The 26,135-nt window shown below is 36.7% G+C and overlaps 1 protein-coding gene across 4 annotated transcripts in view; it reads right to left on the bottom strand.

The window, feature by feature from the left end:
• cpeb2 (cytoplasmic polyadenylation element binding protein 2) overlaps window positions 1–26,135 on the bottom strand; it is a 50,267-nt gene that overhangs the window by 11,451 nt on the left and 12,681 nt on the right. The window contains exons 2-7 of one of the 4 annotated variants that reach the window (XM_089124363.1): window positions 24,293–24,556; window positions 17,414–17,504; window positions 8,035–8,085; window positions 2,337–2,360; window positions 1,783–1,956; window positions 69–158 (exon numbers count right to left, since the gene is read on the bottom strand). In XM_089124363.1, coding sequence (XP_088980489.1) covers window positions 69–158; window positions 1,783–1,956; window positions 2,337–2,360; window positions 8,035–8,085; window positions 17,414–17,504; window positions 24,293–24,556 — 694 coding nt within the window. The remainder of the gene's footprint in view (window positions 1–68; window positions 159–1,782; window positions 1,957–2,336; window positions 2,361–8,034; window positions 8,086–17,413; window positions 17,505–24,292; window positions 24,557–26,135) is intronic. The other 3 variants (XM_089124365.1, XM_089124364.1, XM_089124366.1) reach the window with 3 other exon arrangements.

The following is a 26,135-nucleotide window of genomic DNA, read 5'->3' as shown; positions in this document are numbered from 1 at the left end:
TACTGTTTTACAAAAGAGTTTAGTATGCACATGCAGATCCTGGATTTCCCTGATTTTTCTACACGTACCTTTAGGAGGGAAGTAAGACTTGCTCTCTGCTTTGTGCGGCCAATCAACAACCAGGTGACCGAAGCGGCGAAAACTGCTTGTGATTTCATCTGTGTGAAAGAAGAGACACTGAGAATCAGAGAGAGCTGCGGGATTTGCGAGATTTTAATCTGCACGAGTATAGGAGAATCAAACATCGGGTAAAAGTCTTTCGCATCATTCGTTTCGATCGATATATATCTGCGGATCGGGTCAAATTCTCTTCAGACGGACAGTCAATCAACATGTCTCATCAGCGGCAGCCATTTTGTTTGATGATCTGCTTGGGTTTTATGTGTCTCAGCGCTGTTATCGAGTAATCTGCTACCAGAGAGATGGCAGAACGATTTCAGTGGCTTCGAGGAAAGACTGAAACTGGTTTGCAAAGTCCTTTGTGCATCTGAAAGACTGTAGATCAGAGCCTGATAGTGAAGAAGACGAAACCAGAGAGTGGAAGAACAGGTGACGAGGAGTGAAGAGGTTCCTGCTGTCTAAAACATTCATTAAGAGTTCATATAATATAATATAATATAATATAATAGGGCTGTCAAACGATTAATCGCAACTAATCGCATCAAAAATAAAAGTTTGTGTTTACATAACATATTTGTGATCACTGTGTATAATTATTTTATATATATATATATATATATATATTTAAATACACACACATGCATGTATATTTAAGAAAAAAAATATTTATATATATATAAATATTGATATTTATATATAATATAAATTATATATAAATCTATATACAATATATACATGAAAATATTTCTTAAATATATACAAGCATGTGTGTGTATTTATATAAATAAAATAATTATACACAGTGCACCCACATATATTATGTAAACACAAACTTTTATTTTGGATCCGATTAATTGTGATTAATCGTTTGACAGCCCTATAATATAATATAATACATTTTAGAATTACTTCATGATATTAAATTGTTTTAATTAATCCAATTAATTGGAGTACCAGACAGAGAGGTGTACAAACAAAACTGCTTTCAAAAACATATAAACAACAAGAAATACTACATTACATAAAAAATAAAAGATATAATATAATATAATATAATATAAGGGAAATGTAATATTCTAAAATATTTTTTTAGAATCCATTATTATAAATTCTATAATAATAATTAATATAAGGGAAATGTAATATTATAAACTAAAATAAAAAATGTTTTTAACACATTCTATTATTTCTGAAATAGAATAGAATAGAATTTTATAATTATTATAATATATATTTTTTTAATTGATCCAATTAATCGGACTGCCAAACAGAAAGGAGGTGTACAAAAGCTGCATTCAAAAACATCTAGACGGAGTGAAATATCATATAATCATATTATTATGATTATATAATAAAATAACATAACATTTTCAGAATCCATATTTAATATAAATATAATATAACATCATTTTAGAGTGAATTAATGTATTTTTTTGTTTTAATTAATTGAACTGCCATACAAAGAGGTGTACAAATATAAAATATTTTCAAAAACTGAATTAAATAAAATAAATGCATTATTTATCTACTTAAAATGTTTAAGATACAGTATAGTATTGCTGATTTTGACAAATTTGACATGGGATTTTAAACATCACATGCAAACCCAAGTGTGTACGTTACAAATTTCCCCCGTGAATGCAAGCGTGACCGTTGACGCACCCTCGTCGATGTCAGGGGGCAGGCCGCCCACAAACACTTTGCGGGAGAACCTCTCGATGCGCTCCCCGTTCTGATGGGGGTAACAGTGAGGAGACCCCAGGACCCCCGGGACACCCTGGTTGCCATGGCCGTCGTCCAGGAGACCGTCGTCAATGGGGAAGAGGGAGGAGCGTCCTGTGGAAGAGTGAGTGACAGGTGAGACACCCACGGCATCGACATCCATCTCGGGTGATCTGATCAGCATTAAACATCTCAAACGCCATCTTCTGACACGGAAGAGTCCGAGTCAAATCAGTATACATCATGTTAGTAAGTGGTTATTCATGTAATAAGACACTGTCTCTGATAAGCGTGATCAGACCTCCTGAGATCGATGTGTAATGCTAGTATAATTGCTAGCCCGTTTGCATCATGAACTGCGCAGTTCTCACACGTAAGACTTGTGATTATTCTGATAAACCAAGTTATTTCTTGTCAATGAAGATAGAAATGTCACAGCGTACACACATATACATCAAATGTTGCCATGCTAACACAGATAGCGTAGATTTTACCTCGTCGTCTCCCATAGCTCCGGGCTGCATGTGAACAGAAACAATACAGAACACTATGAAACAGCCGACCATCGCTTAAATTCATGATTGTGTAAATACAGATGATGAAATGTTCAGTACAGCGGGTCATCATGGCTAGACCTATGGGTGGGCGATGTGGCCAGAATCTCATATACAGCCATATCTATCATGCTGGAAAAAAGACTGTTAAGATACACCAGTAAGGTGTCACACAGCAAAACCTAATACTAGCCTGATTAATGTTAGGGTGTGTTCACTCTTGTAGTTCGGTTCATTTGATCCTGACCCCCAAAAAATTAAAACATTTTGTTTTTCTGAACTAACGAGTTAATTATCTCAGAATTACGAGAATTTTTCATGGAAAAAATGTTTTTGCTCTGTTTTTTCTGAATTAACAAGTTTATCATCTCAGAAATACGAGATTTTTTCATGGGAAAAACGTTTTTGCTCTGTTTTTTCTGAATTAACGAGTTAATTATCTCAGAATTACGAGACTTTATCATGGAAAACATGTTTTTGCTCTGTTTTCCCTGAATGAACAAGTTTATTATCTTAGAATTATGAGAATTTTTCATGGAAAAAAATGTTTTTGCTCTGTTTTTTTCTGAATTAACGAGTTAATTATCTCAGAATTACGAGATTTTTTCAGGGAAAAACGTTTTTGCTCTGTTTTTTCTGAATTAACGAGTTAATTATCTCAGAATTACGAGACTTTATCATGGAAAACATGTTTTTGCTCTGTTTTCCTGAATTAACAAGTTTATTATCTCAGAATTATGAGAATTTTTCATGGAAAAAAATGTTTTTGCTCTGTTTTTTTCTGAATTAATGAGTTAATTATCTCAGAATTATGAGAATTTTCATGGAAAAAAGTTTTTGCTCTGTTTTTCTGAATTAACGAGTTAATTATCTCAGAATTACGAGATTTTTTTCATGGAAAAACGTTTTTGCTCTGTTTTTTCTGAATTAACGAGTTAATTATCTCAGAATTATGAGAATTTTTCATGGAAAAAAATGTTTTTGCTCTGTTTTTTTCTGAATTAATGAGTTAATCATCTCAGAATTACGAGAATTTTTCATGGAAAAAAGTTTTTGCTCTGTTTTTTTCTGAATTAACAAGTTTATTATCTCAGAATTATGAGAATTTTTCACTGAAAAAGTTTTTGGTCTGTTTATTCTGAATTACCGAGTTAATTATCTCAGAAATGAGATAATTGTTCATGGAAAAAAGTTTTTGCTCTGTTTTTTTCTGAATAAACAAGTTAATTATCTCAGAATTACGAGACTTTTTCATGGAAAAAAAGTTTTTCCTTTGTTTTTTTCTGAATTAACGAGTTTATCATCTCAGAATTACGAGAATTTTTCATGGAAAAAAGTTTTTGCTCTGTTTTTCTGAATTAACAAATTATTTATCTCTTATTATTTGATAATCATGTCATTAATTCAGAAAAACAGAGCAAAAACTTTTTTCCATGAAAAATTCTCGTAATTCTGAGATAATTAACTTGTTTTGATAATTAAGATTTTGAAGTGAATGCATTACATTTCCGTAAAATACAGAGTTGAATAAAGTAAAATAAAACACTGCATAGTCTTCACTGTATTAAACTAAAAATTAAAGCTACAAAGTTATTTTTTCTGAGGCCACTGTCACTTTAAGACCTAATGACCCGATCCATACAGACACACGTCAGCTGTTCACGATAAAGACACTGTGTTTGTGTACTCTTGCCATGCCAAGAATTTTGACAAATATTTGTGTGTATTTGACCATTTAGGCGCCAGCTAAGTAAACTGGTCTTTTCAGATGACTGAAGGTTCAATGTAAAGGTGTGCTCAAACTTTCAACTGTGACAGTTCCTCTTAAGGAGTGTTTTTATTAATACCAAGTGAAGAAACAAGAATGAAGCCTCACTGTTGTCATTACTCAAAGCACAATACTCCAGAAAGCCTCTTCCCACTTCCATATAATCACATGACAGACAGCACACGTTCCAGTGGATCAACTGACCAACATTAGTGACTGCTCTTTCTTAGGTATCATGTGATCTACTACCACACGTCCTTCACGCTCATGTGAACTAGCGGCTAAACCAGTTCAACAGCACATATAAGTCTGTCAGGGCTATGAACATGCTTAGCTGGCCCAATCCCATTAGCCGTCTTTAGCCCCAAATATTTTTGTCTACACTTCACTTTGATATAATTTAAGTGTTCAAGCCTTTCAAAGACTGTGAGTGCATATGGACACAGATGTTAAAGTGAACAGTTCTTAGAGTGAAGAATATGAATCTAAAGAACCTTTTGTGCACTGGGAAGTTCTATGGATGTTAAAAGGTTCTATATGGAACCATCGATCATGCCAACAAAAACTTTTATTTTCAAGAGTGTACACACGAACATTGGCGTAATATGTCACGTGAGCAGCCGAACGTGGACAAGAGTCCTTTTCAGTGTGTTGCTTGCTGACTAACAAAAGTTATTTTGTTGATCTTACTTAGATTTTCAAGTTTTTGTCCAGAACTTGTCCACATGTTGTCCCAACTTTCCAAATTGAGTTATCTGAACAAACAATGTTGCGATTTTTGGAGTTTTTAATAAATAGAAACTCTGAATATTATACTATCTGAACCACATTATCTAAGTTAAAAGTTGAGATAACAATAATTCAACGATAATATAATTCAATTCAACGATAATAGTGTAGTTTTAAGAGGCAAATAATGCTCCTGGCATGAAGTTAGCTTTGAATATCAAAAGAAATTATAAAAAATTCAAAAGACTAACTGTTACTGATTAGATGAACAAAAGTATTTAAGCTGACTTTAATTGGAGCAAATTAGTTGAGCTTATGCTGCGTTCCAGGCAGGTTTTTGAGCACGTAAATCACGACTTCAAACCACGACTTACGACTTTGTAGCATTCCAGGTCATTCACGCCAAACTAACGTTACCTAGATGTTAAACAAACCAGCATGGCGGACCTTACGGGGCTCACGTGCATTTGTAATAATTGCTAACGCCAAAGGTGCTTACTCCTTGTTTATTTGTGGGAAAACTGAGGAGGAAAAATAGCGCATGAGGCAAGATAAGCTGTTATACCTTTTATTTTACACTAGTTAACGTTATGTTGTCCTAAAGTGTCCTCAGCGTGTACCGCCTGCAGAAACACTGCATCCGTAGGGGCTGTCATTGTAGTTTTGTATAGGTTCGCGGGCTATGTGACGTCAGAACTCGTAACTGGGAGTACATCGGTCTAGTACGAGTTCACGGGTGGGAAGTCACGGGTTTGACTGCCGTTCCAGTGCACTTTCACGGATATAAGGTTGTAAAAACACGAGTTACAGGTTGCCTGGAACACGGCATTACTTTAAAAGTTGAGTGTGATATGTTGCCTTATTTTTTTCAAGTTGGCTCAACTTGTTTTTTGTTTGTTTTTTTAGTTACCATGACAGGAATTATTAAGTTCAACTGGAGTTTACTTAAAAACTTGAGTGTGATATGTTGCCTTATTTTTTTCAAGTGGGCTCAACTTGTTTTTTTTTTAGTTACCATGACAGGAATTTTTAAGTTCAAATGGAGCGAATTAGTTGAGTTAACTTAAAAAGTTGAAAGTGATAGTTTGCCTTATTTTTTTAAGTTAGCACAACTTTTTTTTTTTTTTTACAGTGGGTCTAATGATTTATAGCCAAGGTCGATATATCAGTTGGTATTTTTAATTATCGCCATTGGCCGTTATGCATTTAGACTAATTTGGATTTTGACAGCAAAACACTTTTCCGTTATATTGTCATTTTGTCATATTGTCAACACGTAAAATGTCACATGAACCACGGGAAACAGATTTCCAGAAATACGATTTGAAAAGGATTTCAAACCACATGAATGTAGTTCAAAACGTATTTGTAAATCAATTTATATATATATATATATATATATGTCGACAACTGGACCAATTCCAACTCCATTTCCGAATGAATAGATATTGCTCAGGTCAATCCATCAGTGTAAATATGTGGGGGTCCATTCCACTAATATCTTATGTGTAATGCTTCTGGTTAGGAGTTAGGGCCAATCCCAATTCTACCCCTTACCCCTTCACTTTCCCCTTCCCCTCCGTTTTGCGCGTCCACGTGAAGGGGTAGGGTTGTCCCAATTCTCTTTTGGTTGGAGGGGGAGGGCTAGGGTGAAGGGCCAGATAGCCCTTCAAACGAAGATTTTTCGGGAGCACACTTCAAACGAAGGGGTATGAGAAGTGTCACTGCTAACCCAGGCTGGCTGCCCAAGCGACAAAGGAGACCCATAAATGTAAGTATTTGTGGCTTTAATAAGTATTATAACGACAAATAATGATTTGCTTTATGTTACATTCAATATTGTGTTCATATTTACGGTCAGTTTCTTCACAGAAACGTTTGTAAAAAAAAAATCGCTAAAATTACTGTAGTTTGCTAACGATAGTCCCGCAACATATTTTCGTCGTCTCCATTGTTTCCTGCGAACTTCACAAGATGCAAGAAAATAGCTGTAACCCACGCGACTGAGATAACTGCAGCTGTCGACGGCATCTTGGAAGTTGTGATAAACATCGGCGCATCTCCTGTGACGTAGGCGCTAGCGACGACTTATAATGACGTTTAACGGAAGCGTAGTGGTGTCCCATTTCTTAGGGGAATATTTTCACCCCTACGCATTGCCACTCTGTTTCAAGGGTCAAGGGGAAGGCGAAGGGGTAGGGCTAGGGGAAAGGGAAGGGGTAAGGGGTAGAATTGGGATTGGCCCTTAGTTCAGATCCGGTATAAACCCTAAATATGTGCCATAGTAATAGTAATGCTTGTCTTGGATTGGTAAACATCACCGATTAAAGACATAAAACAAACAAAACGAAGCCATTTGGCTACAATCACAGTTATTTTTAGAGTATAATTTTTGATGATCCAATTATCCAAAAAAGAAAGCAACAACTGTTTCTGAAATATGGCATCACATGAGAGCAAACGTCAATTTTGCGAGGCTTCAGAGACTGATCTAAACCGAGCGTGGCCAAACACAATGAGCGAGGGTGAAAATAGACGGAGCCCTCTGGATACAGCGAGCTGATTGGTCAGCCAAGACTGCAATACACTATGCATAAAATGCAAACTTGTTGAAATTCCATTACGACATAATTCAAACGCGAAAGTATCTGTAACATAACATTACGACAGCAACGTGACACGGACATGAGTTAAACGAGAACATTTGAGAGGGGCAAAGTGAGCCAACTGTGGTAATATGACTAACAAGTATGAAAGACTTTAAACCACGCAGAGTCTTTCAGATTGACAGATGAAGACTACACTGGGGCCTCGATTATAAAACATAAAACCCGTCCTTAAAATCTTCTTAAAAATAATTTATTGTGATCCACAAGCACCTTCAATGTTCTTCAGACTATGCAGAGCGTGTAAAGGTTTAGCAGTATTTCTCTTAACAATTAAATAGCATTTTAACTACTATAATATTAATAGTTGAGGTCAGTCATGCTAATACACACAGTACAAGAGTATGTCACATCATCAGTGGAAATAGTAACTCATCGAACACAAATCTTTTTCTCAAGATGGCCTCTGCACACACATATTAGCCTACAGATAGAAGGAAAACAAAAAAAAACTGCAGCTCACTGTCATAATTACCATTGAGCATGAGTAGGCCATCAGCGCCGGGGTGGGGACATCCCACACGGCCTGAACATGAAAGAGACGAGAGAGAGAGAGAGAGAGAGAGCAGTATGAAACATGTGTCAATCTCACAACAACTAGAGAGCTGCCTATGTTAGACATCTAGAGAAGGTAAACCCAGAACAGAGCAGAACAACCTCAGAAAGGTTAGAAAATCACATCATTAGCTTAGCATTATGCTAAAAACAGAGAATGAATAGGGAGTTGGTTCTCTAACATAAAGAGTGATGTTTTCCCTGCCGTTTTGAAGCTAGCATCCAAACATAGACATATACACTAGACCTCACCTTGGGGGTTCTAAGCATGCGTCAAAACCGCCGCCATCTTGGAACAGGGGTCTTATCATAGGAAGTAGCTAGGTAACGCTGCTATCTCTGCCGTTACTTCGAATTCATTGATGGTGGCGGACTTTTGTGCAGCGTATGAAGTTCACGGATGAAATCTGAACTAGGAAGAATGTTTTTAAAAAAAATAAATAAATAAATTTCTTTCTGGAATCAATGATAAATACATGTCTGACCGTGGGAACAAACCAAAAAAAACAAGAAAAATCGCATTCATGATGATTTATGGTGATTTTATTTCCGTTAGACCTGTGTCTGAAGTCTGATGCATTAAAGTGGAGGGGCTCCCCTGTTTCAAGATGGCGGCTCTATTGACGCATTCGTTCCAATGGACTGCCGTAGCCAAGGTGAGGTCTAGTGTATATGTCTATGGCATCCAAATCAGCCATAGCCTAGAGCGCAACAGTTCTGAGGTAGACACGCATTTGCTTTTTTCTACAGGAAAACAACAACAATAACTTATAAACCTTTAAAGACAGAACTGCAGTGAACTCAGAGGTTGTTAATGGGTGAAATGAATGGGGAAAAGCACTAATGCGCTTTATTAAAGGCCCATTCACACAATGGATGATAACTATATCAATAACTACAGAGTACGGTTTAATTGGATGAGAACACACCACTTATTAAAGGAGTAGTTCACTTTTGAAAAAACTTTTGCTGATAATTTACTCACCCCCATGTCATCCAAGATGTCCATGTCTTTCTTTCCTCAGTCGAAAAGAAATTTAGGTTTTTGATGAAAACATTCCAGGATTTTTCTCCTTATAATGGACTTCAATGGGAACCAGGTCCAACCGAGGTCCAAACGACAGTTATAAAAGTTTCAGATGCAGCTTCAAATGTCTTTAAACGATATCAGACGATGAATAAGGGTCTTATCATGCGAAACGATCGCTTATTTCAAAACTTATTCCAAAAATGTAACTTTTCTAAGGACAAATGCTAGCCTTGTAATATATTGTGAGGCGCGTTTGCAACATCACGTAATACGTAATTACGTTCAAAAGGTCACGGGCGACGTAGCCGGAAGTACAGAATCAAAATCGTCCGACATCGTCGTTTTACCTTTTAATTCCTTTTTTGTAAACGGCGTTTGAGTTAGTTTGCACGTTCAACCTATGTGTTCAACTTGTAAACACTCTGACTCTGTACTTCCGGCTACGTCGCCCGTGACCTTTTGAACGTAATTACGTAATACGTGACGTTGCAAACGCGCCTCACAGAATAGAGCAAGGCTAGCATTTGTCCTTAGAAAAGTTACATTTTTGGAATAAGTTTTGAAATAACCGCATGATAAGACCCTTATTCATCGTCTGGTGTCGTTTTAAAGACATTTGAAGCTGCATCTGAAACTGTTATTAACTGTCGTTTGGACCTCGGTTGGACCTGGTTCCCATTGAAGTCCATTATAAGGAGAAAAATCCTGGAATGTTTTCATCAAAAACCTTAATTTCTTTTCGACTGAGGAAAGAAAGACATGGACATCTTGGATGACATGGGGGTGAGTAAATTATCAGCAAAAGTTTTTTCAAAAGTGAACTACTCCTTTAAGATAATGACACAAAGGAACTACACACTTTCAGATTTATTTTTTTATTTATTAAGAATAAAAACATTGACAGTCAATCAGACTTGGCTCAGGCATTTAAAGTGGCAGATGACAAACCCGCAGCCAGCGCATATCTGACGTAAAGACACAGACGTTCTGGTTTGCTGGTGTGGAGCTAATATTAGCATTCTTTGTGTGAACGGGGGTCGATAGGTTTTGAAACAGAGCCCCTGTCCCTCATTATGAATGTTTCTAGCAATGATGAACTAGCTTTGATGATCATCCTTAAGTTTGACCCCAGTCACATGACATACGCAAACATAGAGATCCCGAAGCTCTGTCACATGACGCATGCTAGTTTAACACGTGAGCACGAAAAATTCCCTTTGAATGTGTGGCTGTCGGGGACTCCCAGGATGGTTCCCAGGGCCCGGTCAGATCCAGGGGCCCACACGGGGTTACACACTTCATGTTTGGTTGTCTGTGATGTGTTCTGAACTATTCCCAGGTAATGTTATCTAGCCTGTGCTAACATAGACAAGGTTCTGGTGAAATTGCAAAAATCCTCTTGAAAGCCTCAGTAAAAACAATTTGAAAACAACAAGTCATTCATTGTTTGCATTGTGTGCCATTGTTTTTATGAGTTTAAGGAGTTACTTAATTTCTAGATTTCAAGATGCAAATGTTCTCTTTTCGAAAGAAAAAATATATTGTTCTTTCTTTTTAAATAAAAATAACTATTTAAAGCAAGAAATATAAATATGTCAAAATAATATTGTAGTGGGGAAGAGTAGTCTTCATTTTCTTCATGCAAAATGTATTCAAAATATTTTTCTGTTTGATTTTGGGAGTCAAATGTGACCTGGACATGATGTCCTGAGATTTATCCCTAATCTAGTCTGACAGATTTTTTTTTTTTAGAAAACGTCCAGGTACACACACAATAAGCTGTAATTCTTCCAAGTCCTCACACACACACACACACACACACCATCTGTTGTCCAATTATTAAACGCAGAAGCTCCTAGAAAAAATTACAGAGCTCTCATCGTCCTTCCACGGTCAATCGAACTATGGTTTCGTTTAATCTGCTTTGTGATTACATTCAATAACATCACAAGACAAACCAACACTGGAAGTGGTCCGGTATCTCTGCCAAGTGTTTAATATTTCAACAGCGGTGTGTTGTTTTGAGCGCTTCGGCTAGTGTCAGCACATTCCCTGATGCTGGCACACACTCGTGACGACCCGTCGTCTATCGAGCGGGTTTCTCAGGAGTGGTTCGCTCAGCACATCTCCCGCGATCTGTTCGATTAAGCCAACGTCGGCATGTTAGAAAAGCTAAAGCGCAGGAAATGCACAGGTCACCACTACTGAAACATTTAGATTAGGGCAGTCAAACGATTAATCGCATAATTAATCAAACGATTAATCGCAAACTTTGTGTTTACATAATATATGTGGGTGCACTGTGTATAATTATTTATATATATATATATAAACACACACACATGCAAGTACATTTAATAAAAACATTATTTATATAAAATGTTTATATTTATATATATAATATAAATTATATATAAATCTGTATACAGTATATACATGAAAATATTTCTTAAATATATACAAGCATGTGCATGTATTTATAAATATAAAACAATTATACGCATTGCACCCACATATATTATGTAAACCCAAACTTTTATTTTGGAAGCGATTAATCGTGATTAATCGTTTGACAGCCCTAATTTAGATCATAATTTGGTGGTTTCCTACTGTTAACCCCGCAGTTCCCATATTAAAGTCAACTTGAAATAGCATTTGAAAGCTGTAATAATTCCATAATGAGACGAAACGGGATATTCCAGAGCATCTCAGACAAGTGAATCCAAATAATAATATATTTCTATATCATATTGTTATTTGCTTTTATTATTTAATCAACATTCTTGTTTTTTTTTAAGAATGTTGCAGTGTTTATTATAAATGATCTATCCGTGCACATCATTGTTTTAACTCATGTGCCCCGTAATCTTAATTCAAAGTAACTTCCCCTCCCTCTTGCAGCTCTTCTCTTCTCTGATGATGCGTTTACTGGGGGGGCGGGGCAACCTGTCACTGACGTGAGATCCACCAATAGCAAACCACAAGCATTCAATCCATTCCCCCTGGACAAAATCAAGCCCCGCCCACATTTGTTCTTGTTCCAGAAGCCGTTTCACTCAGATATATAACAATACGGACGAAAAGACTAGCTCACAGTGTTAACTGCGGGAATATTTTAGAAAGGTTGCATTATCAATTATGCAAAATTTGACCAGGATAGAGATTGAAGTAAATAAGGTGAATTCTTTAAAGGGGTCATGACATGAGAAATCAAATTTGCCTAGATCTTTCGATATATTAGAGGTCTTTGTACCATTAAAACATCCTGTAAGTTTCACAGTTTAAAACGTCCTTTTTGATATTACGGGATCCGTGACAGCACACGGGCACGTATATTTGCATATGACTGCCTCCAAAGCTTCGACGAACAGTCATTGCACCACAGGCCCCGCCCACTGGTGTTCAGTCGCTCAATGGCTGACTTGTTCCTACACCGGATGTGAGCGTCGTAACAAAGGCAAACAGAACCCATTATAATGACTGACGCTGTCTACACCGAGACGGTATACAGATGTGTGTCCAGTTTCTGAAATACCTCACACACTCGAGTCTGTATTGATTCCAGTCCAGTTGAAACAGCTATTTTACTCATTTGTGTACAGACTTCAGAAGGATTTCTGCATGTGAATGGTTAAATTTAATGGCGTCCCGGATCTCGTCTGAGGATTATATGTTTGTTCGGAGCATTTTGTTTTGTAATTTAGTTCGCATGCCAGACAGCCGCTGCATCACAAAACACAAGTACACGATTTCATAATGCTCTATCTGTGAATGACGGTTTGATATGGATAATGTTTTCAAAACACTTAATCATGTGGAATAGTTTCTTAGGCGATGACATTAGCCAATCATAACAGTGGCCGTTTACTGACAAGCCTTAACCAGTTAACCGTTCAATCCGTGCGCCAGTGTTCTGTCGATTTTTGCTGCCTTGTCGAAAAAATGCTACCGTAGCGCGAATTGATCACAGAATGCCGATTAAAGTCGTATGAAATACAATTATAATACAATTCTAAGTTATGAGTAGCTACTGTATACTACTGTTTTTATTTTTAAAACGGTGTGAAAAGTAAAAATTACTATAAAATATTCATCTTTGACTTGTCAAAGTACACCTTTCCTCATAGTAACTGAAACTTTCAGTTATTCTTTTTCAGCTGGCTGACCGTAGCAAATGTTGATGGGTAGCGCTCTGAAGCGTTTTTTTATTTTTATTTATTTAGTTCAAAGTTACCATCAGATTTAATGTTATAACTTGACAAACTATACATCAATAAAAACATTTAAGACTCGAGTTTCAGTATTTGACCACGATTGTATTCTGAGAAACTTATAGTGATAGTTATGTCTTAATTTGTTTCAGGAGTTATGAAATGAAGAAAATGAGTCGATACCTTTAATATGAATTATGAGCGTCAGCTGGTCCATTCACAAAACAACGTTCCTCATGGCTTTAGCTCAAAAATGTGCAGACTTGGAGAAAATATTGATTGATTCTCATAGATTCACATCATATTTCTATAGACAGGAATACTATTTATTGAATTTATACTAAAATGTGTCAATGTAATCATTATGAGCGCTTCTTCCTGAGATGTGCTGTGTTTTCAATTCATACCAATAGCCTGAGGGCGCTGTCTGCACAGAATATTCCATATATGGAACATGAAGAAGAGCCATAACCATGTGACATTCCAGGAACTGACATGCCTGACGTAAACATAGCTAACAGAAATCGCTGTAACCATAGATATCTATGTAAAGGCTAGATATCTCGTCCGCGCAGAGGTCGACGTCAGCACCTGGCGGCCATCTTGTCACAGGCAGCTCGCTCACTGGTAACATTGTTTTAATGGTGCATGTACTTTTTAAATCACCGTAACTTGCTCAATTTTCTACCGATTTTCAAACGGTCCGGTTTGTTATAAACGACAGAGATGTAGTTATGATACTGCATACTTATGAATAATAAGTGTATAAATAAATAATCATCCAGAATTATAGCCACGTTAATAACGTTTGTAAGAAACCAAACCGCTTGTAAATCCGTCAAGATTTCAATGAGATAAGAGTATTTCTTACATCAGAGCCTGCCAGAAAGCCTGTCTGTGACAAGATGGCCGCCGGTGATGACGATAAATACTTCGCTGTGAGACATCTAGCCTTTATATAGATATCTATGGCTGTTACATGCAGATAAAGATGTTTTGAAGACAATAAACATGATTTCAATGATTTTGTTCTTCAAGCCATGCCAGGTATTTTCATAATAATAGATTATATTTATAATGTAATGCTAATCGATATAGATTTTTTCATTGTGCACAATACAATAAATAATATATTTTCTGTCTGATTTTTTATCTGAAGCCAAATTAGATCACAGAAGATTATTCAAAACACTCGACTTGCGTTCTAAAGTAAATTTGGAGCTCAAACATGGTTTTAATCTCAAAAATTGTCGTGTATTGATGGTGTGCTAAGCTAACATGCTAGCAGGTGCACCAGAAGTTATTCCTTTATGATTTTTTTTTTTTAAATAGGAATGCTTACTGAAATTTTTCAGTGCATTTGATAGTTTCAAATGTGAAGCACGTTGATAAAAGAAATCAGGGTTTGAAACCCTATGAACAGCCTGTGAATAGCAATCGTTAGTAGCTATAATGCAGACAAAGAAAATGCATATTTATAGCCATATAACCAGTCTGTAAAGGTGTGAATGTGTGCATAGGGAGACTGAGACTAGATGGGGCTCGTTTGCACCACAAAACAATAAAGACAATAGACTGAATAGATGACTTAGAAGATGACTAAACATCAGTTTGCATTTTAGAGTCTAATCAAAATAAAGTAATTTGACATGATCTTGAAAAACATGTAACTAAATACAGAGTTTTAGACTTATCATTTTCAGATTTTAAATATAGAATGGTCACACACAGTATGGCTTTAGCCGCAGTGCATTTCTAGATTGCTACAGGGCCAACGTCCATTTAATTTTCATGAAGATGTTTCATAAAAATACATTTCTAATAACTTTAAAGCTATTTAAAAAAAATGTTTTTCATTATGGCAATAATTAATTCAACATTTACTATAAACAACCAAATGAGATCATACTTGTGCTTTTAGTGCAAAGGGTTCATGAATTGTATCTTTTTCAGTTGAGGTATGTCATTTCTGGGGATTTTTCAAAAGGACCAACGCCTTAAAAACGGATCATTTCAGAGTGAGGGTTAAAAATAATAATTTTCCTCACATATATTTATTTTTGTGCAAAAAAACCTTACAAGTTAATCTCAAGCAACATATTCAAATAATAAAAAATATCCATGTCATGACCCCTTTAAAAGATGGCCTGTTGAAGCTGGGCCCCATTCACTCTCCTGTCCTTTATCTGTCACACACAGCCGGGTGGCATGAGCTAAATATAGACCCACACCCTTCCCTCTCTCTCTCTCTCGGTCTCTGCAGTGCGTGCCGCCCCATGTGTCTGGTCCATCTGCTCCAGCAGGCTGAGCGAGAAGCTCCAGTGAGAGAGACGCAGTGCCACACCCAGATCCACAGCACCACACACACCGTGAGCCTGGGACTCCACTCACAAACAATCATCCGTTCATTCATTCATTGCCCATTTCAGTCCTATATCTGACTCTTGGTGAAACTATGGGCCATATCTCCTGCCATACGTGAGAGACTGTTCGTGAAACCCTCCCAATGAATCTCAATGGCTTGGACACACACACACACGCATTCACACCTACAATTTAGCGTCTCTAATTCACCTATACTGCATGTTTTTGGATTGTGTGGGAAACCAGAGCACTCGTAGACACACAGGGAGAACATGCAAACTCAGTCGGGACTCGAACCAGTGTGCCACGGGGTTCAGGCCATGATAGGCCGTGCCCCTGATTAGTTGCTTTTAAACTTTAAACTGGATGAGTCCTTTAAGTTAGTGCTTGACATCTCCGACATAAATGCTGTAACAACCTATTTTTCGATACGATATCATGTGGAAAAAAATGTAAAAGGGAACTTGTCCAATAGACCTGGCCACAATATCTATTTTTTTCTTAGTAAGTAATTATGAAATAATTACAAATAAAAATGTTATACTTAAGAGTGTTTTTGACCCACTTAAGTTTAGATAATTGCATTTAATATAAATGCACACTATAATACATTTGTATTTCATTGCAAGTAAAATTGAAGTTTTATTTTACTCATTTTAAAGTCTATTATTTGCATGACAAAAAGGCTACTCCTTAAAAGGGAAGTTGCGCTTGATGATACTTTTTTGATGCTTTTACCAGCGTAAAATCCACTATTTCTAATAGCTTATTTATTAACAGAATAATTAATAATTAAAAACTATTGCAAGACGCTGACAAGAAAAAAGTACATTATTATCCTAATTTAACTGTTGTGTGTCCATGTGGCTGTTTTACAACCCCTTTAAGCATCCTCTAATAATATCCAAGAGACAAAATTATCCATTTTATAAGCTCACTTTTTGATATCAAGAAACATTTATCTGTATAACCAAAAGTGGCTAGAATCCCAGAGCTCAATGCAACCCTCTCAATTATATGAACAAATCAATAGAGCCAGACCGATGTTATCGGCCGATATTAGGCATTTTCCATAATATCGGTATCGGCAGTTATAATGGCCGATAAATGAATATTTAAAAAATAAAATAAAAACAGACGAAACACGCTTTAATCATCTCTCCTTGGCCTGTTATATTGAAAATGTATGCTTTACAATTTGCAGTATGATGTTATCTATCTAAATTATGACTCATCATAGACTAGCTAACCACAAAGCTAGCTAATGCCACTATCATCAGTGGAAGACCGCTAATGAGCTTGGAAACCACAATGAACTTTTTCTGCCTAAATAAAGTAATGATTACTGTATTTATAACTAGCATATCTCTAGTTACAGTCCCTGTAAGTTATACTTGCGAGGAGTGAACATTTAGACATAGAGAAAAAGTATCAAACGTATCTTGTGCAGAAAAGTTAGCTTTTCTTTTACACGTGTGTGAAATCCAACAACATTTAATAAAAAAAAATATCGGCCGATATAACGGAAATATTGGATTTTAAAACCCAAAAAATATTTGTATCGGTATCGGCCTTGATAATACTTTATCGGTCTGGGTCTAGTACAGAAACTCAGTACAAAATGCTGGTTCTTCTAAGACCGTGATGAAGAGTCATGTGCAACAAAGCCTTATGAGACAGGAAACATCTCTTACCCTTCAAAGGGTCCTGCTCCGCCCTCATGATGTCGATCAGGGAGCTCTCCAACGAATGCATGTTCAAGCTGTCATACATCCTGGACCGATCCTGAGGAACAGAGTTGAGGGATGTGTCAATATGTGCAATAGAGATGGAAGCAAGTAGTTATGGGATTACATGCACACAGTCAGGGGCAAACAGGCTCCCTCAAACGCAGGGAACGGCGTTCTGTCCGCAGGAATAGAGCATGTTTGTGTAGGCCGGTCACCCTGAATCCCGGGAATTCTGGGACACAGGATTCCGGCCTTCTGGAATGCTGTTTGTAGAGCTGTCACGGGTGGAATTAACCAGGCCCGTTTGTTAGCTTTAGTGTATTCTGGACTGAAAGTTCAGCCAAACTGGTCTCGTGTGTGTCGCTTGTTTTTGATATTCACGAGAATATCCTTCTTCCCTTTGGTTAGGGGCATCCCATCTCCCTATCACAACACCTGCCCTAACAACATGCCACAGATATCTGTGTCATTACCACAATGAGACCAAGATGGAATGTGAACATAAACACAGTTATATCCGCCACTGGACCTGTGTGTGCACACACTGCAGGAAACACATTCACGACGGACACAAACACAGCACACATGCAAGAGCAAGTCCAGGCTTGTGGAAAAGAAGTACTCAGTTGATGTGAATATGCACACGTATGTCTATTTTTGTATGTGTACTGACAGATAACATTAATAGTCCACTTACAGATGGTACACTTTCATATAGGGATGCACGATATATCGGCCACCATATCGGGAGCGGCTGATATATGTTCAAATTGGTGTTATCGTTATCGACTTGAAGAAAATTTGGTCGATATATTAAAGCCGCATCATACTAATTCGTTTCGAAGTTAAACCATGGCCACATCGTAATGTGTTTTGTTGTTTAAGTTAATCCGTGGCAGTATTGTACTAATTCGTTTCGATGTTTAAGTTAAATCGTGGCAGTATTTTACTAATTTGTTTCGATGTTTAAGTTAAACCGTGGCAGTATTTTACTAATTCGTTTCGATGTTTAAGTTAAACCGTGGCATTAGCGTACTAATTCGTTTCGATGTTGAAGTTAAATCATGGCAGTATCGTACTAATTTGTTTCGATGTTTAAGTTAAACCGTGGCATTAGCGTACTAATTCGTTTCGATGTTGAAGTTAAATCATGGCAGTATCGTACTAATTTGTTTCGATGTTTAAGTTAAACCGTGGCAGTATTTTACTAATTTGTTTCGATGTTTAAGTTAAACCGTGGCAGTATCGTACTAATTCGTTTCGATGTTTAAGTTAAATCGTGGCCACATCGTACTAATTCGTTTCGATGTTTAAGTTAAACCGTGGCAGTATCGTACTAATTTGTTTTGATGTTTAAGTTAAACCGTGGCAGTATCGTACTAATTCGTTTCGATGTTTAAGTTAAATTGTGGCCACATCGTACTAATTTGTTTTGTTGTTTAAGTTAAATCGTGGCCACATCGTACTAATTTGTTTCGTTATTTAAGTTAAACCGTGGCAGTATCGTACTAATTCGTTTCGATGTTGAAGTTAAATCGTGGCAGTATCGTACTAATTTGTTTCGATGTTTAAGTTAAACCGTGGCAGTATTTTACTAATTCGTTTCGATGTTTAAGTTAAATCGTGGCAGTATTTTACTAATTTGTTTCGATGTTTAAGTTAAACCGTGGCAGTATCGTACTAATTTGTTTCGATGTTTAAGTTAAACCGTGGCAGTATCGTACTAATTTGTTTCGATGTTTAAGTTAAACCGTGGCAGTATCGTACTAATTTGTTTCGATGTTTAAGTTAAACCGTGGCAGTATTGTACTAATTCGTTTCGATGTTTAAGTTAAATCGTGGCAGTATCGTACTAATTCGTTTCGATGTTTAAGTTAAACCGTGGCAGTATCGTACTAATTTGTTTCGATGTTTAAGTTAAACCGTGGCAGTATCGTACTAATTTGTTTCGATGTTTAAGTTAAACCGTGGCAGTATTGTACTAATTCGTTTCGATGTTTAAGTTAAATCGTGGCCACATCGTAATAATTCGTAATAATTTGTTTCGATGTTTAAGTTAAACCGTGGCAGTATCGTACTAATTCGTTTCGATGTTTAAGTTAAATCGTGGCCACATCGTACTAATTTGTATTGTTGTTTAAGTTAAATCGTGGCCACATTGTAATAATTCGTAATAATTTGTTTCGTTGTTTAAGTTAAACCGTGGCAGTATCATACTAATTCGTTTCGATGTTTAAGTTAAATCGTGGCCACATCATACTAATTTGTTTCGATGTTTAAGTTAAATCATGGCAGTATCGTACTAATTCGTTTTCAAGGTTTAAATTAAATTGTGGCCACATCGTACTAATTTGTTTCGTTATTTAAGTTAAACCGTGGCAGTATCGTACTAATTCGTTTCGATGTTTAAGTTAAATCGTGGCCACATCGTAATAATTCGTAATAATTTGTTTCGTTGTTTAAGTTAAACTGTGGCCACATCGTACTAATTTGTTTCGTTGTTTAAGTTAAACCATGGCATTATCGTACAAATTTGTTTCGATGTTTAAGTTAAACCGTGGCATTATCGTACAAATTTGTTTCGATGTTTAAGTTAAACCGTGTCATTATCGTACTAATTTGTTTCGATGTTTAAGTTAAACCGTGGCAGTATTGTACTAATTTGTTTCGTTGTTTAAGTTAAACCGTGTCATTATCGTACTAATTTGTTTCGATGTTTAAGTTAAACCGTGGCAGTATTTTACTAATTTTTTTCGATGTTTAAGTTAAACCGTGGCAGTATTGTACTAATTTGTTTCGTTGTTTAAGTTAAACCGTGGCCACATCATACTAATTTGTTTCGATGTTTAAGTTAAACCATGGCATTATCGTACTGATTTGTTTTGTTGTTTAAGTTAAACCATGGCATTATCGTACTAATTTGTTTTGTTGTTTAAGTTAAACCGTGGCATTATCGTACTAATTTGTTTTGTTGTTTAAGTTAAACCGTGGCATTATCGTACAAATTTGTTTCGATGTTTAAGTTAAACCATGGCAGTATTGTACAAATATGTTTTGTTACGTTAAATCGTGGTCACATCGTAATAATTTGTTTCGTTGTTTAAGTTAAACCGTGGCCACATCGTACTAATTTGTTTCTATGTTTAAGTTAAATCATGGCATTATCGTACTAATTTGTTTTGTTGTTTAAGTTAAATCGTGGCAGTATCGTACTAATGCGTTTCGATGTTTAAGTTAAATCGTGGCCTCATCGTAATAATTCGCTTTGTTGTTTAAATTAAACCGTGGCAGTATTTTACTAATTCGTTTCGATGTTTAAATTAAACCGTGGCAGTATTTTACTAATTCGTTTCGATGTTTAAGTTAAATCGTGGCAGTATCGTACTAATGCGTTTCGATGTTTAAGTTAAATCGTGGCCACATTGTAATAATTTGTTTCGTTGTTTAAGTTAAACCGTGGCAGTATCGTACTAATTCGTTTCGATGTTTAAGTTAAACCGTGGCAGTATCGTACTAATTTGTTTCAATGTTTAAATTAAACCGCGGCATTATCGTACTAATTTGTTTCAATGTTTAAGTTAAACCATGGCAGTAACGTACTAATTTGTTTCGTTGTTTAAGTTAAATCGTGGCCACATCGTAATAATTCGTTTTGATGTTTATGGTTAATTAAATTCATGGCCATATTGTACTAATTCGTTTTGTTAAGTTAATTTGTGGCCACATTGTACTCATTTTTTGAAAGATGATGTGTGGCCACATTGTTCTACTTTGTGGCCTGAATTGAAATGATTGAACTAAATTGAAGTGACCAAATTTAAAACGAGGGAAAAAATTAATAGAGCTGGCCACACTATCTATTATTTCTTCCACGTCATGTATGAGGCTCTGTCGTAAATATATAAAGATACCCTGACTGACACATGAATGTATGATGGACATTGTTCGGAAAGCACACAGGGAGGGAGCAAGGGCTGACCGCGTCAAGCGCAGATGCTTCCAATTGGATATATCACGGCCATCTGCCTCCCACAGGTAGAGCAGGTTTTCTACCAGTCCTGTGCTGTTTTCTGTCCCCAGTCCTATTCGCAGGCCCTCACGCCGGAGCTTACAGACAGCCCGAGGCTGGAGGGGGCTAAATATAGTTTCAGCAACATCGCCAGAAATAGTGTCTGAAAAGCAGCTCAGTTCTCCAGTGAAGAACACAAGGCCTGAAGACTCATGCTCATCTGAGACTGTGGGTTATTATGCTACCTTTCAATATCATTCAAATACTTAATTACAAGATGATGTGACATGTAGAATTACAACATGTGGCATTCTGCTCCTGGGAATTATGCATTTCTATGGCAACAATGAATCTGCCAAGTTCTACGAGAACGCTTTTAACAATTATGGTAATTACGACCTGACGTTAGCGCGCCTCGAGTCCAAGACCATATTACACGTGGATTCAGACTCCACCCTATCTTGATTGAAACATATTTCCGTCATTAACATTTCAAATTTTAACATTCGAAGTTAAAAGTTCAAAGAAAATCGGATGAAATCTTTGTAGCCGCATTTATCTCAGTCCTTTCCTCCTCCCTTCTTTTTTTATCTTTTTTGTTTCTCTTTTCAGCACATGACGCACTTGATCTCTGGAACGCAGAGCGAACATGGAAGGAGGAGAGAGGAGAGGCTCGTCGGGGAATGCGAGGAATCCCAAACGGCACCCTGTTTATGGAAATGAGCAATACCGTAGATGCTACTAGAGCCGGACCTGTTTCCTGAGAGAGATGAAGGCCAGACCACACTCCGGTTCACATCTCAGGTTCCTCATTTCAGTTCGGTTTAGCTTTAACGGAATTAGCTGCGACGTGCCAAACACTGATCTGGTCCGAAATAAAATACAAACTAAAGATGAGTTGTTCTGTGCCAGACCATAACAACAGCTCTTAATGACGGAAAGGCATGTTAAATATGTCACAACTAAACTGGCTTGATTCAATAGCACATCTACACAGGGCCTGAATAAGATAAGCCAACTCTAGAGAGTAAGGATGGCATACCAGCAGTCATGTGATACTAAAATAAAAAGTAACAACAGCAGTTTGTATCAGCAGAGGTTTAACTGACCATGTGCATGACCCGCTGTTTCAGCTCATCAACAAAACAATGGGGCAACATGAGTGACAAAACTGTGCGGCCTCTCACACACTCAGTGTCTCACTTTTAGCTAGGGGTTTAACGATACCCTCATGCCACGATTCGATACATATCACGATACGATATTATTGCGATACTCCAAGACATATAGTAAAAGGTTAACAAAAAATGTACTATTGATTAAAATGCTAAATTTGATATTACATTGAGGGTTTATGAAAAGGCTTGGACACGGTGCTTGTTACCCAAGGAAAATGGTGACACCAGAATAACAATATACATGATTCTGAAGCTGAAAATACAGGATTATTTTAGAGGAATATTCTTGCACTATATTTTTAAAATAATGTCAGGCACTTTTACTGGAAACATCAGACGTTTGACTTTATCAGGACCCACGAATATTCCCATATTGCATTATTATACATTATAATCAACATTATATATAGTAGTTTAATGTAGTAGTACACTAAAACTCTGAAAACTATTTTGGCGGGACTATCCACGATACGTATTGTTGCATTTTTGTATTGCGATATATTGTGGCTCGATAAATTGTTACACCTCTACTTTTAGCGACTCTCACTAAAATAAGCAATAAGCATTAAGCAGGGCTGGACAACATATTGAATATTTACTATAAGTTTGCAATCATTTTCATGGTTTTATAAAAGGTGAATATTACAAAATCGCACGCTTTTTTATCATCAGCTATTTTTAATTCAATTTAATTAAAATTTCTGTTTGTTTTTTTCATATATTGGTTATTTCAATTAATTGATTCATTCGATTTTATGTAAAAAAAAACAATGTAAAAAAAAAAAAAAACATTCCTAAATGATTTCGCTTTGTGCATTAAACTTTCTAAATCTACATTGCTACAGTAGTTTGGTTGAAATAATGGTTCCTCCTATACATGTGTGTTTTTGAAAGAAGTCTCTTATGCCTACTACAGACTGAGTGATCTAAGTTTTAGCGCATCATGTGTGTGTACCGAACATCATAGTCACCAAGGCTGTATTTATTTGATCAAATACACACACACATACACATACACACACATATATATAAAAGCTATTTCAGAACAAATATATACCTGCCAGCCCCAGTGGTACGACACCTTAGAAAGTCAATCTCATAAATAAAGGTCAATGGCCATTCGAACATGTGATTTCATTGCACTTGAGATGGGGATGGGTGGTGATGGCGCAGTGGATAAGACACATGCCTTTGGTGTGAGAGACCCAGGTTCGAATCCACTGTGAGACACCAATGTGTCCCTGAGCAAGACACTTAACCCCTAGTTGCTCCAGAGGCGTGCGACCTCTGATAAAAGCGTCAGCTAAATGAATAAATGTAATGAGATTCATGAACATTTCATAGTCATAGTCATGTATCCCATCTAACAGCAAACTGGAGATCAAATAGGTTGAATGAATTTTTCCCAAAGCACACAGACACAGATTTCCAGAACTGAGTTCTGCCACAAAATGATGAAGGGAGAGGACAGGTTCCTTCATGATGAAACCAGCAAAACCTCGATGACCTCACCGTGAGTCATCATGGATCCTGCAGAAGGTCAACAGGCACGCACAGGGCGTACCGGGTGTACAGACACACGATGTCTGATGCTTATGTATATTGAGCAATAAATATAAAAGAACTGGCTCCCACCCCAGGCTTACACACACATACCTGCGGGGGCAGCAGCGCGTTGCTGTTGTTGTCGGTGCGGAACATATTCTCTTCCATCCAGGATTTGGGTCCCATGGCCGAGCGGGGGAACTTGGGCGGAGCGATGACGTTACTGGAGAAGGGTTTCTTCATGGGGGAGATCTGGCTGACGGAGCCTGGCACGCCCATGCCGCCTCCACGCCGATGGTCCCGCCCCCAGGACATCCCGCTGGAGTTCCAGCCGCCGCCCTGATGGGAGCCCCACGGGGACTGCTTCATCATGGGCTACGGACACACAGGAAGAGGAGTTAGGGACCAAACACAAACACTATGCAAACGCTAGACATGAAGTTCAAGTCCATTTTAAAGCAATCGGCGGCCATCTTGGGCATGCGTCACATCTATTGATAGTCATGCAAGTACAGATCCTCTCTAATTAAATAGGGAAATATCCAACGCTATCTCACGACCAATTCGTTCGAATTCGTACAAGTGATTAAAAAGTGGCTAATTCGTACAACCTCACTTGTACGAATTCGTACGATTTGTCTAAACCCACGTATGGGTAGGTATAGGGGCGGGGTCAGGGGTAGGTCATTCGTACGAATTCATACGAATTGATCAATTCGTAAAATATGTACGATTTAGCAAAAACTGTGAGTGAGGTCGTCCGAATTAGCCACCTCGTAAAATTCGTAATAGTTCCTGTGAGATCGGGTTGGAAATATCTCAATTTTACAACATTACTCACTTTTCTAATAAGCAATACAATCAATTGTAATGTAAATGTTGTCCTCAAATAGCACAGAAAACTGTATTGTTGATATAGCCGGTGAGCATGTGGCGTTCGTGGCATTAGAGGAAGGAGACGTTCTCAATCTAAAAGGACAAACATATTGGGTATCCTTGCAAAAAGAAGTGTGCTTGAATGTGCACTTGCAGATAATGTAATATTAACATTCACTTTCACGACACACTGAATTACACTTTTAAAAAGTGCCTTTTAAAAGTACACTTATTTTGATGTGTTGACTGACATGTATAAAAGCGGTCACCATGATCTGGCCAAGTAAGACATGATCCTGGATCAACATTCTTGTACCAAAATGTAGTTCTTACCCCTAAACCTAACCCTACCCATAGAGGGTAAGGAAAGGTGAATAACACTGACGTCTCAGTCCTTCACCCTGGTTCTAAGCCTACACTTGACATAAACTGTAAACTTGTCCCTCAAATCTGATTGGTTGATTGGAAAGTTGATGCAGGCCCAGGTGAAAAGGAAATATATTTAAATTGTACTTATTTTGATATACTTAATGTATTTTAAATGTACCGTATTAAATATGTATTAAATGTGCTAAATTGAAACAACTTCAAGTATATTAAGTGTATTTTAATATGTATTTAAGTTCAATTTTAAGGTAATAGTAATATATTTTATTATACTAAATTGTGCTAAAATGGAACCATTTTAAGTACATTTAATGTAATATAATAGCACTTATTTAAAGTGTATTTTAATACACTTTAAATCGACTTTAGAAATACAGCATTAGTATATTTTTAGCTTCACATTAATGCGTTCTGAGTATATTTTAAATATAATTTCAGCTTATTAATAATGTATTAGTAGAACACTATTGGACCCACTATTAACATATTAAAAATATATTTTTCCAAAAACCATTTAATATAAAAATAATATATTTTAATGTATTAAAAATACATTTAAACATTTGAATTCAACAAAACCCAATAAAAAAAATATTTCTACAAAACACACAAACACTCTTTGAAAGATAAACTTTAATGCACTACATCAGTAAAGCATTATGAAAACTAAACAAAATACATTAACATAAAA

This window comes from Pimephales promelas, chromosome 20 (assembly GCF_988280905.1).
Source record: "Pimephales promelas chromosome 20, fPimPro1.hap1.1, whole genome shotgun sequence".
Taxonomy (NCBI): domain Eukaryota; kingdom Metazoa; phylum Chordata; class Actinopteri; order Cypriniformes; family Leuciscidae; genus Pimephales; species Pimephales promelas.
Note: the sequence above shows the minus strand (reverse complement) of the source record. Positions and strands in the feature narration are given on the sequence as shown.